Genomic DNA, 12,372 nt, shown 5'->3' with positions numbered 1-12,372 from the left:
AGTGTGAACTTTTCAACTGTATTTTAAAATCTTCCTGAAGAAACAAAAATGACCATATGAAACACTTGATAAATTCCTTCGGTGACCCCACATACTTTGTATTGTTAATAAAATCGGTGAACTGTCTCAAGACAGTATGTATCATATGCTTCTACGTAATTCGAATGTGCCCAGTATTTGTGTAAATTACTAAAGGCTCAAAAACTGTGTTGGAGGAAATATATTAGAATACTATTCAAATAGGTATTTTATGACTGATGGCAAAACCAGCTTCTGAAATTTGAACACAGCCAGGAGGTCACTGCACAGTATCAGAATAATGCAATAATGTGTTACAGGCTTATAATGGTGAGTTGAAGGTGTGAATAATAACTCATGTGCTGTTGAATTGTGAATAACACTGTCAGTGTCACTTCTAAGAAATTTCCACCTTCTCTAGAAATGGAGATAGAGAAGCAGAGTGTTCTGATTAGAGAGCGCCTCGAGTTGTCTCAAGTGATAAAGAGCAAAGGTAGAGCAGAGCCTTTTATCAGAAGAGGAGATGACATTGATCTGGTGAGACTCCCCATCACAGCAATCAGTCACATGGGAGAAAGCTGCCCTTCGTGCATCAATGAGATTACTTTCAGTGGTAAATGGTGGCCGTGGTTCATGGTATGAGTGGAAATGCTTGCCATTAGGCAATCAAAAGTGTCAGCGGAAGGCGCCCCCCCGCCCCGCCCACCCTGCTAAGGCTTGATTCATTGGGGTCAAAGTCCAGTCCAGGGTTAAGATTTCCAGGACAAATCTTCAAGCTATACGAGTCAGAGGGTCAGTTGACTGAGCTAGGAATGGAAATACCAAGATAAGGATCTCAAAGGGAACAGATGCTTAAAGCAGGAAAGATGTGGGGAAAGGCAAATGGTCAGACTCAGGTTGCCATGGCAAAGTCAGGAGCCCAGGTAAGCCAAGTCACGTTGTCAGGTTGTTGCGTCTGGGTCAAAATGCCACTGGCAGCGTCAGGATGGTTGAGGGAAGGACCATGTTCAGGATTATAGGCCGAGATTTGTAGGGTTCGTTCTTCTTTATAACTCTAACTTGCATGTCACCCTCTCTGGACCAGTTTTTTAGCTTTCCCACAGGATCTTGACATTGGAGTAATTTTGTTGAACTCTTCGAAATTTATACAAATACATGCTTTTCAAAGTAACATATTAGCATAGAACATAGTTTTTTCCCTCAGATTCTGCCACCAGTTTTTCATGTGACATTCAATTGTCTCTTAAGATGTCTAAGTATTGTTTCTTCACCTACTAATAAGAAGTATAATGTCAGAGATAATTGACAAAAGTAGTTCTAGAAATAAAGGGAGATTCTAAATGTGAAAACTTTGTCTGTTATTATATTATTCACCCTTTTTCTAAACTCATACTCTTAATATAGGAATTAATAGGCAATCATAGTAAGCAAAGGGTTCTTAATTTAGAGTGTTTTAATCAACAAAATAACTGAAATCTAAAAGAAATTAAATGTCCATATGAAGAAAGGCGTATTGTTGTTATTTGGGGAAATTTTTAATCAAAAATAATTGAAAAATGGGGTCACCATCATAGTGGTGATGAATTGGGAAAGAAATTAGAAAAATTCCCAAATGTTGTTCGTGGGTAGTCAGTTCTGTGTTCCAAAATTTCACTGGACTAAACCATGAAAAATCTTATTTGTCAATATACCTTTGAAAAAATAGATAATCTTTTTACAAAATTAGGAGCAGGGAGAAGATAAAGAATTTATATAATCATAATTTTCGCTGAATATTTACACTGGTAATTTTCAGAGCTTTCCAGTATGAAAATATCATTTGAAGAATTTTATAGAGTTAAGCCCCCTTAAAAGCCATTGTTTCTTACTAAATCTCATTTAGCATATGTGGGCACACTATATAAGTGTATTTGCATTATGGAATTTAAATCTGAAGAATGGAAGTGTAAGTGCTCTTGGACTATCGTTGCTGTAAATCTTCAAAATGCTTTTGAATTAATGATCCTGAGTACACTTATAAGAATCTCTAACTTTTCTTATTTGACAGAAATCTTTATCACCACCAGAAAATAAGTAATAGCTGTGTCCATGACTGTCTTCAGCTGAATATTCTCTTCCAGAACTTACTTTGGAGTTTGAAGTATAATTAGTAAGAGAAGATTGCATATAGACAGTTAGATTTTATTATATTCATGTTATCAAGAGTGTGAATGCCACAGAATCCCAGGTACTTTGAGAGCTCTGTTCCCACTTTGAAAAAAATATGCCCTGTTTTCTAAGGCAGAACAGTGGTACTGCTAAATTTGTAGTTTAAAGCTAGGATGATTTCTCAGGTCCTTAAATGCAGAAAGATAAGACAAACAACCCTTCTCATCAGGGGGAAACAAACAAGAAAAGAATAGCATATTGGCATTCTTAAAGGGTGCGAGAGTTTTTTCTTCACTCCCTATCTTTCAAAAGGAGGAAACCTTTTTGAGAAAACTTTTAAAATTCCACCCTTTTGTAAATAGAGAAAGACGAACACCATGTTTACATAATTAAAATATTCTGTGGTAAGCATCAAAATAACATTTGTACAGTAACATCAGAAAAAAATTGAATAATCTGTCAAACTCAAAGCAGTCCCTATTCTACTGATTATTGTTGACATGCATACATCTAATTTCAACCGTTTTGTTCAGTGAGTTTGTAAGGATTGTCTCACCCAGGTAGAAATATTCCTGTTAAGGTTCCATTCTATAAAGACTGTTCTTAACTGCGTCATCAGGTCTGGACCCCAGGCTGGTATCTACTCACCGGTGGCAAACACCTCTCCTTGACAACGAAGAGTTACATGACTTGAGGCTATCTGAAAATGACACAGCTCTTTGGAATTAACTGTGTACAATTTAATCATAGTTAGGGTACATTATTTACATGCATGCCCACTTAGGCATACATGCAAAGTCATGGCAGGTGAATTCACAAGTCGGACAGTGGTTTGCTGGCAGTGACTAGCTCCCTCTAGTTCAGCCAGTGGTGAGCTTTACCAGCAGCAGTCCTGGCTGCCTCTCCGTCCTGGTCCTAATCCAGAGCTTCTTTCTCCTTCATGTGGGTTCTTTGTCATAGGTTGAGTCTCTTTTGCACCCCATTCAGTTTTATGCCGCTTTCCCACATGAGCTTATTAGAGATGTAATATTAATTACCCAGAAATCTCTGTCTGCAATTGCTCCAGCATCATTCTTTAATGAATACAGACTTCATTGCATGTCTTTCTATTACTTTAGCTGCTTCAATTTCTATTTTTATTACAAAGGTCTGTGCAAATAAAAGAATATCAAAAGGTATGGCTATACATGCTAAATTCCCTCTGTCTTGAGATGCCTGTGCACTGCTGCTGCAAAATGCCACTGCATTTTAATGCAGTTCTCACAAGGCAGCAAGGTATGGTCAAAATAACACTGGCTTTGGAGTCACACATCTCCTGGTCCGTCACTCACCAATTGGGCTACTTATCTGAGCCTCAGCGTGCTCATTTGTGAAATGTTAATAACAATGTCATCCTCAAAAATTGGGGGATTAAATGAGATGAAGTATGTAAAGCATAAATATTATACTTAAGGCGTCATAGGAGCTTAATAAACGTTAGTTTCTTTTCTCCAGCCTGTTGTAGTAATGGGAGGAGACTATGGCATGCACAAATGAACGCTCATTTTAAAATGTATTTCAATTGAGGTAATTATGAACTAGGAAGAATAAGGTTAGATTCCAAAGGAGCAGATAATACCTTACTGTGGTGTGTATTTCATTTGGGGATATATTACTATAGGTGACGATGAAGAAAATGACATGGTTTCTGAATTTCATTGCAGCTTTAAACTCTTTCCAGCTTTAAAGTGTTAAAAGCCTATCTAACCATACATCTGCCTTTAAAGGCATAGGCAGTATAATTGACAAGAAATCACTGCAATATAAATCTGTTTTGTTATACCGCTTGAATTAATTTAAAATAAAATTTCAGCACATTGAAAGTGCAGGAGTGGCGTTCACCTACATATGGATACAGCTATAATAGGAACTTTTTTGGTAAGAATGGCTAACCTTTACCTTATCCAGTGAACAAATAATACAGTAAGCCTAATTTTCTAACTAGCAACTTGGAGATGGGATTATTGATACTTTACCAGATTTTATATGATTGCAAGAGTATGTGAGTTACATCATAAGCTAATGTTGCTTCTGAAACTATCAGGCAAAATTCTTAGAAGCTCTACTACTAAGTTCCATAAAGCCAGGAGAATGGAACCATTAACATGTAAATAGAGGGAGGAAAAACAGGAGTCCTCAGAAAGTAACTCCTCAAGGCTGGCCTTAACTTCCATTCTGGTCCAGTATGTTGTTAGAAGACCTAGTCTTTAAGATATAAATGAGATGCAGGTTGAAAGGTAGTAAGCAGTGGTGGAAAGAGCCTTCTTTGAAGTTAGACCTTGTACATCTATTAGCCATGACCCTCAGCTTCCTCATGTCTATGGAGCAAAACAATAAAAGCTACCTTTAAGTATTCTTCTGTGATTCTGAAGTATTTACAACACCCATTGCACAGCAATTATGTAACTCAACTCAAGTTCCAACTCCTATAGATTGGTAATAGCTTTCTGAAGTTCTGGGTTAAGAAGGATCCTAAGGCCATGTCTAGGATTATGGGGAAGGAACGCCGTAAGTGATTAGTGATGTCTGCTCTGAGCAGGAAGTGGAGTAACTAAAAGTCTGTATCAATATATTGGCTGTATAAATGTTCCATAAATTATGACTATTATGATTATTGCTGCTTTATGACAAAGGCATTTTTATGTTCCTCTTCAAATTTCTGCCTCTTCAACACAAAATGGAATCAGTTAACTGCTTTGGTTACAATAGCTGTGTTGTTTTTTGTTTTATTATTTTTTTTAATTTTTATTGATTTGATGGTAAACCTGTGTGTGTTATCTGCACAGAAGAGCTGAGAGATGAAATCAGAATTTTCTATTCCTAATTGTATTATATAAACCAACTACCTGGGAAAAAATCTGATACAGTTACTAGCAGTAGAGTGAGGGTTAGAGAGAGAGAAAAAAAGAGAGAATGTTGCGATGTAATCCTGGCTTATCATGAAAGGTTTGCACAGTGCCCCATAACTTCTTTAAAATATTCACACAAGGGAGAATGTTTTGCACTTAGATGGTCCATGAATTTCTAGACTTTTTTCCTGTTTTTCTCTGAGGTCAGATTTCTTCTCTGGGTAAATAGTCATGTTCCTGTCAGCCATAGGGGATTTTCTGAATCGTAAACAGCTGATTTTGTATTCTTGCCCCATTCCTTCTATCTGAGAACTGAAATCTGATCAAACCCGTATTTTTAAATGTATTTATTTATCGGCATATGGAAGAATAGTTTACGGTCTGAGTATGATTATTTTTTCCCACACATGTAGGAAAATTGTGGGGATTTTTAAGACAGTCCTTTATCAGTTTCTTTCTTTTTCCTTTATTACTGATGACTTCATTCTGCTTGAATTCAGTGCTTCGGTTTCTTTGGGTAAACTAATAGATTATGTATGCTGTGTTTGCACCACGTTGATTGAACTCATCTGGTGAGTTTAAGCGCGGCTCATGCATGCATGTAATGGGCAGAAGCCTGCACAGTGGATGCAGGCCCATAGTTAGCTCAGAACACTCAAGAGTGAGGGAAGCTGTTCAGAATTGAGCTGTGCTGTCTTTCCTGCCTTCCGTTGTTCAGAAAAGCATATCAGACGTTCCACTTTTTTCTTACCTTTATCTTTTCCAAGTTCTCCAGGAAAACTTTTGTTCAAAAAAAAAAAGTAGAGTCAGGAAACAGAGTTAGAACTACTTTGCACGTTTTAAAAATACATATTGAAGAAAAATCAAGGTATGTGATCCCTAAGAACTTGTCTTTTCTTAAACAGAAGCATAAGCTGCTTGGTGTCCGTAGAGCAGGTAGGAAGCCAAGGACTCTGTGCTAACTTTGTACAGAGGATGTTGAGACACATGGTCCTGCTTTCAGTTAACTTACAATCTAGTTTGGGAAGAACGTTTTCCTTCCAAAAAACGTTTACTCACCCTTTTCTTTTATAGTTTAAGTATAATTTTTAAATGTTTTAACAAAATAGTAGATGACTTCTTTCTACTGCTTTCAGATATCTCATTCTATCAGATATCTCATTTAAACTTAAAGCTCAACTGTAATTCTTGGGGATGTTTTTGGCATGTAGAGGTCTTCACCATGGGACCCCTACCTACTTTTCTCAGTCTCACCTGTCTCTCTTCCCTGTTTCCTCCCATATTCCCTGTATATACTCTAGCAGTGATTCTCACATACCCATGAAATATGAGTATCATTATGATTAATTGTTACAAATTGAGTTAAAGTACCAACATTTGCAAGTGATATATTTCATCATTTATTAGAGTAAGTTCAGGATATCCCTAAAGTACCAGCACTCCCTTTTTATTATAATTTGCTTCCCAAATGAGAGAAGGAAGGGAACATTCATCACCCAATATGGGTACGAGGCAGGACAGAAGAAGCCGAGGACCACTGCTTGCCCAACTGACCTCCTTGCATTCCCCAAAAGCAGGGTGCTTTCTCATTCCTGTCCTTTGCATTGCCCTTCCCTCCACCTGGAATTTCCTCACCTCACTTGTCCAGTTATTGAGCACCTGTGCATCCTTCAAGACTCAGCTAAAGTGTCACCTCCTCTGTAGAGCCTTCTGTGGTCTCCTTCCTTGGCCCTGCTCTCACCCTGTTAAATCTTAAGCAGTGTGAGTCCCCAAAGGCCCTGTGCACACCTACAGCACTGGTCGCCATGGATTGTGGTCCTCTGTATCCCTTTCAGCCCCCCACCTCCCAGACTGTGTGCTTTTTGTGAACGAGTTCTGTTTGTTTTAAGATCCCCAGGTCTTAACATAAGGTCTGACACAATGGGGCACTCAGTTATGCCTCAGATGAACCAAACAAGTTGATCAACTGTAGAGGCCTGCCTAGCATCCTCCTCTTGCTTCCTAGCCCTGATTGTATCATGTGATGTTGGTACTGTTGGTACTGATGGTGACAGATCCAAGTTAAAAGGGAGCCACTGGCTGACTAGTGTGGGGTTGAATGGATAAGTCACTGGAGAAGCTGTAATTCCTGAGAGGAAGAAGTAGCTAAGTAGAGAGAGGAAAAGCTTGGATAACTAACCAAGATGGTATGTTCTATGACCAGCTCTTTAGTTTTCTTTTTACTTCTTCACATGGCTTCCACCTTCTTCTCTTTCTCTATGTCCTGCCCACACCCATATAATGACATGTACTCCAGCCCCACTCCAAAAATTCACACATGTCATTAAAATGAAGAGTGGCACCTGCCAACTCTGCATCACCTCCAACCTTCGGGTCAAACAACTGGTCTCAAGTTGGTACCACTTATTTGAGAAAATGAGTTACTACATTAAAATTTAACCAAACTCTGTACATATGATTATAAGAAAAAGGTGATGGCTCTTTTAATTGCTCTAAAGATCAGGACCTTATCTTAAGTTCTCACTCAAAAGGCATTTATTAATCCCAAGTTAGACGTTTTGACCCTTGGAGCTAAACATATGCCCATAAAGACTGGTTTTTATTTATTTTTATTACCAGGGATTTCACAGTTCTCCTAGCATGTCTGTATGATATTACTGAATCTTCCAAATTTGGATGTCAGCTGCTTTGATAAAAAAAAAAAATCAAAAAGCGAGTTTCCAGGATGATGTACATTGTGTGACTGTCCGATTATGTCCTCTGATTATGTCCTGCAGTGGCCGTTCCATTAGCGGAAGCACTGACCGCATCCAGAAGTTGCGGAAGGAGTATTACCAGGCTCGGAGGGAAGCTTTCGCTTTATGTGAGGACAGTGAAGGAAGAGCAAGACCTGACTATGACCTTCACTGGGTAAGTCCATGCCTGATTGCAATCACTGAATTCATCTTTACTGATGTAGTTAAGAGCAGAAGAACATAGCCAAGAATGTGCTGTACACATCAAGCTATATTTAGGTTACTTCAGTTTCATAGACGTGAACATTACCTAAACCACAGCCATTTTTCTCCCACAGAAGTTGTTTCTGTAAATCAAACCTCCCTAATACACAGTAGTTCATTTTAATTGCTCTCATATTTACTCCCTGTTGGACTTGTATGCCAGCTTGTTGGGATGGAGCAGATGTTAGCTATTTTAAAGAGCACAAGCAATCTTGGCCATCATCTACTGAGCCTTAATCCTTGCCCTCCATCTCTTGAGTCTCAGACATCTGGTCAAGCATTAGCAGACCATGCAACATAAGCCATCTCTCCTTTGGAAAATGATATTAGAAATAAATTTCAGAAGGGTCCGAAAGATATCAATTCAAAGATATCAACTGTTTGTGTATTGCGTCTGAACAATTTACATTTTGCTGATCTTACCAGTATACTAAGATCATTTTATTTTGAGATAAGGGCAATTTTTTATTAGAGGGTTCTCTTTGCCAAATCCTTCAACATTTGGGAAGAGAAAAGAACATTGTTACCTCTAAAGAGATATTTTCTGGGGTTTTTTCAAAATAGCATGATTCATTCTCTTGCCCTTTTCAAGAAGGCAAGGTTCTCACTCATCCTCTTTGATGATTACTGCCTCTTCTCCTACAGTTTTTAGTGCTGTTTTGAGAACCCCATAAGGAACTGTCTTATCCCTGGTGCCACACCAGCTCTTTCGAAGGACAGATGTATTAAAGGAAAGTTTCCTTTCTTGATTTTCACACTCATATTTGTGTTCACGAGGTCGGAGTAGGGAGAGTAGAGTCCAGCCAATGAGCGGATTCCCTCTAGTCTTCACTTGGGTACTGTGGTTTCTCATGCATGAAACCTAGTACTTTTACACAGGGGCTCCAAACTCAGTTTCAGCATCCACCACTGTTGTGCAGAGCGACTGAAATTTCTTAGCCCCATAGACTCTTCCTTATATGGCAGAGTTTAAAAACAGTAATCAGAAGCACACAGTAAGGATTAGCGATCTCCAACCAAATGGCTTCAGCCTCTTCCACAGATAAGCATCCTGTGACTACACATCCGAACAAACAGCTATTTACTGGTTTTATTACAGATGTTAGGATTAAGCAGAATGGCGTTTACAGTGATGGAGCGACTGGTCACTTAGACTCTCAGTAACAGAAGAGAAAGATGTTCACAGAGTAACAATCTACAACAATTCATTTCAAGCTTAATCAGATTGACTTATTGACTTTGATGAAAGACTCTATACATGAGGCTCTGTTCCCTCAACCAAATGGACAATAAAATAAAGGGAAGTTGTTCCCACCATGTCCAGTGCATTGAAAAGTCTTCCTTCTCAAAACCAGTGTGAACTCCTATGAGCAAAACAAGATAAGTAATTTTAGATAAAGTAGTCCCTGTTGTTTGGACCTTACTTTATATGATCTCCTTACATCAAGCTGAAAGGATGAAAATGCTGACACTCATGAGACTTAAAGTTTCCTCTTACCTTCATCAAACCTGAGCTAGATAACTACACACTTGTGTCCTCCCTATCTTGATGATTCTGTTTCTGTGCTGAGCAAATGTGTAACCAGACAAACAATCTAGTGAGTAAAAGAGTCTCTCTATTTTCATTTGTGTTTCCCATGCTCGGGTGTGTTGAGCTTTGCCAAAAGTGACTGATTTTACATTTCCCAGACAGCTGGGGACTCCAGCTTCCCAAAGGGATGCTTGGGAAATGCACGGTCATAAAAGATGACTGTTCATTGTGATTGGCTGTGATACTCCAAACCAGGGATTAGAATCTCAGCGTCCTTTCCCGTCCTCTCCACAAGCCAAGGAAAAACACTAGTATCTTTTGTCCAGCGTAGACCTGAGAGATCACCCCGTTGTCTTGCTACTTTTGGAGAGATCTAGGAAAGCAAGTTTAGAAAGTTACCATTTCATTCCTGCCAGTCAGCCAGACACAACAAGGCAGCTTTTATGAGACTGTGGTTCCTAGATTGGCTGGTCTTCAGGATCACCGAGGGTGCCTGTTAAAAACGGATAGACAGTCCATGAAGGGGAGGGATGGGACCCAAGAGAGGGCTCCCAGGTGCTTCTCCAGGTGGTCATCAAGCTTTCTGACTCACAAGTCTAAAAGTAGGGCACTGATTCCAATTGCTTCAGTAAACACTGAAGTAGTTCTACTTATCTAACAAGATCAGTACATGGAACAGCGTCATCAAAAAATACTGTCATCGACTCAGAATCCCCCAAGCTCCCAGGACCTCAGACTGAGAGGCCTCACAAATATCCCCTCGAGTCACACTATACTGGGGAACTTCTGATCTATCGAGAAGGAAATTAGGGGAATAAGTTACCTAATAACTACTTTTTTAAAAGGCCAAGAAGAATGAAAGCATGCTCACAAAAGTCTTCAAATCCAAAATTATTAAAACAATCACGGAGGGCTTCCCTGCACAGTGGTTGAGAGTCCGCCTGCCGGTGCAGGGGACACGGGTTCGTGCCCCGGTCCGGGAAGATCCCACATGCCGTGGAGCGGCTGGGCCTGTGAGCCATGGCCGCTGAGCCTGCGCGTCCGGAGCCTGTGCTCCGCAACGGGAGAGGGCACAACAGTGAGAGGCCCATGTACCGAAAAAAAAAAAACACGGAAAGAGTATTAGGATCTATGAATCACTGAAAAGATTATTAGGTTCTGTTCATAGTTTTCTGGTGGTTTTATTGTTTGTTTATTTTTCACATCTCTGAAATTAGGGTACAGTTTACAGTCACTTTTAGCCAGGTGTAATGATACAGTTGTCATTTTCTGCACAAGAAATGTATAATGAAATTTGCAGGCTGTATATTAGAAACTTGGAAGACAATCCTAGAGAAATTTTGGAGTATGCTTTTAGGAAAGGCTGCTCCTTATTAATATTTTTTGGAATGTATTTTTAGCACTCTTTTTTTCTTTGACCCCCCTCAGACTTTCTGCATCTTCCCAGGCCATCTTGTGGGTAGTTTTCTACCTATGTTACACCTGCCCAGTGGCCCAGAGCCAAAGATTTCTCTTATTGCTCTCTTGGGTTCTCCCTTGCTCTCATACCGCTCTCTCTTTTCCTTCTCTTTTTTCTGTGTCTCCTATTCAATTTTAACCAATATTTGCTCAGCCTTAGCATAAGCGCAGTACTGGTAACAATAATATATCATCTCTATGTCGGAGGAACTCACAGTCTAGCCAGGAATACAGACATCTAAGCCAAAACCAAAAGAAAGGACATTAATATATGTGAGAAATGCTGTAGTGTGGAGTAGTATTATCTTCTAAATGAGTGCAGAGAATGCAGTTAATTCTTTTGGAAGCAGGGTGTGCATGAGGGGTGCTGGGAAAGCGATAGAGAACATTTGGGAGTTGCCTCAGTCACATATTTTGTTCTTTTTCTCTCAAATATGGTGGTTTTTCTTTTCCCAAAGGAGCTCCTGATTTATTCACTTCATTTGTGTTGAAATAAATGAATACACACAGATTGCAAGGTTTGTAAATATAGACATGAGACCTTAAAATTCTTTTCAGCAAGTCTGTTTGGTAGCTGTTTTCCCATCTAGGCTCTGAAAAGCTGTAAAGAACAAGTGGAGGGAATTTCAATGGCTCCAAGAGATGCCTGGTGAGTTTTTATAGGCCCAATTAAGAGAGCAAGATAGGCTAGCTGTGAAGTGTTCAGATTTGCCAGAAGAAAACCTAATACCTGTTATCTGCTGGCATCTTATGTTCTGGAAAATTTGTTAAGACTGCCACAGTCCTCTGGCAGCAGGCTATGGTTTGTCCTAGATGGGCTTTATTATTATTATTATTAGCAGATAAAGATTTCTGCTTCTTTAACAGTAGCATGAATATCCTGTAAGTAATAATTTCGGAAATGGGATGGCTCTAGAGCTTTCTACAAATATTAGTACCTTTATTACTGTTTCTTTTCAAGAGCTGCATGGCATATATTATACCTCCTTCCTCTTTTTACTTCTTTGGCTAAATTAGAAGAATGTTTATCTGTAAAAGGGGTTTGTAGACACATGGGTGGGAAGGAGGTAAGTGGGTTTCCACCGTCATAAAAGACATAACACTATGTCTTTATGGCGAAAGGGATTGGTTCAGGTAGGTCATGGTTGGAACAAAGAGATGGTTGGGTGAATAAATAAAAACATTCTGAAAGATTTGTTTCTTCTATTATGAAGATGATTTACAAACCAAATGGATGGATATACTTGGCAGCTGTCTGGACAATAACAGACACAGCTGGTGAATTCTGTAGTCAGAAGAAAGGGAGATCAAGATGCTGAGCTCGTGCTAG

General features: G+C 39.2%; 1 protein-coding gene across 4 annotated transcripts in view; it reads left to right on the top strand.

Annotated features, from left to right (window-relative positions):
* The window catches only part of PARD3B (par-3 family cell polarity regulator beta), a 1,035,628-nt gene that overhangs the window by 889,211 nt on the left and 134,045 nt on the right, over positions 1–12,372 (top strand). For 3 of the 4 annotated variants that reach the window (XM_073807366.1, XM_073807365.1, XM_019939073.3), the window contains one exon: positions 7,832–7,964. In XM_073807366.1, coding sequence (XP_073663467.1) covers positions 7,832–7,964 — 133 coding nt within the window. Of the gene's footprint in view, positions 1–7,831; positions 7,965–9,152; positions 9,377–12,372 lie in introns of those variants that run through there. The other variant, XM_073807367.1, reaches the window with a different exon arrangement.

The sequence above is a fragment of the Tursiops truncatus genome, chromosome 7, assembly GCF_011762595.2.
Source record: "Tursiops truncatus isolate mTurTru1 chromosome 7, mTurTru1.mat.Y, whole genome shotgun sequence".
In the NCBI taxonomy this organism is placed as follows: Eukaryota; Metazoa; Chordata; class Mammalia; order Artiodactyla; family Delphinidae; genus Tursiops; species Tursiops truncatus.
The sequence above is the reverse complement of the archived record's forward strand: the minus strand, read 5'-3'. Positions and strand labels throughout refer to the sequence as shown.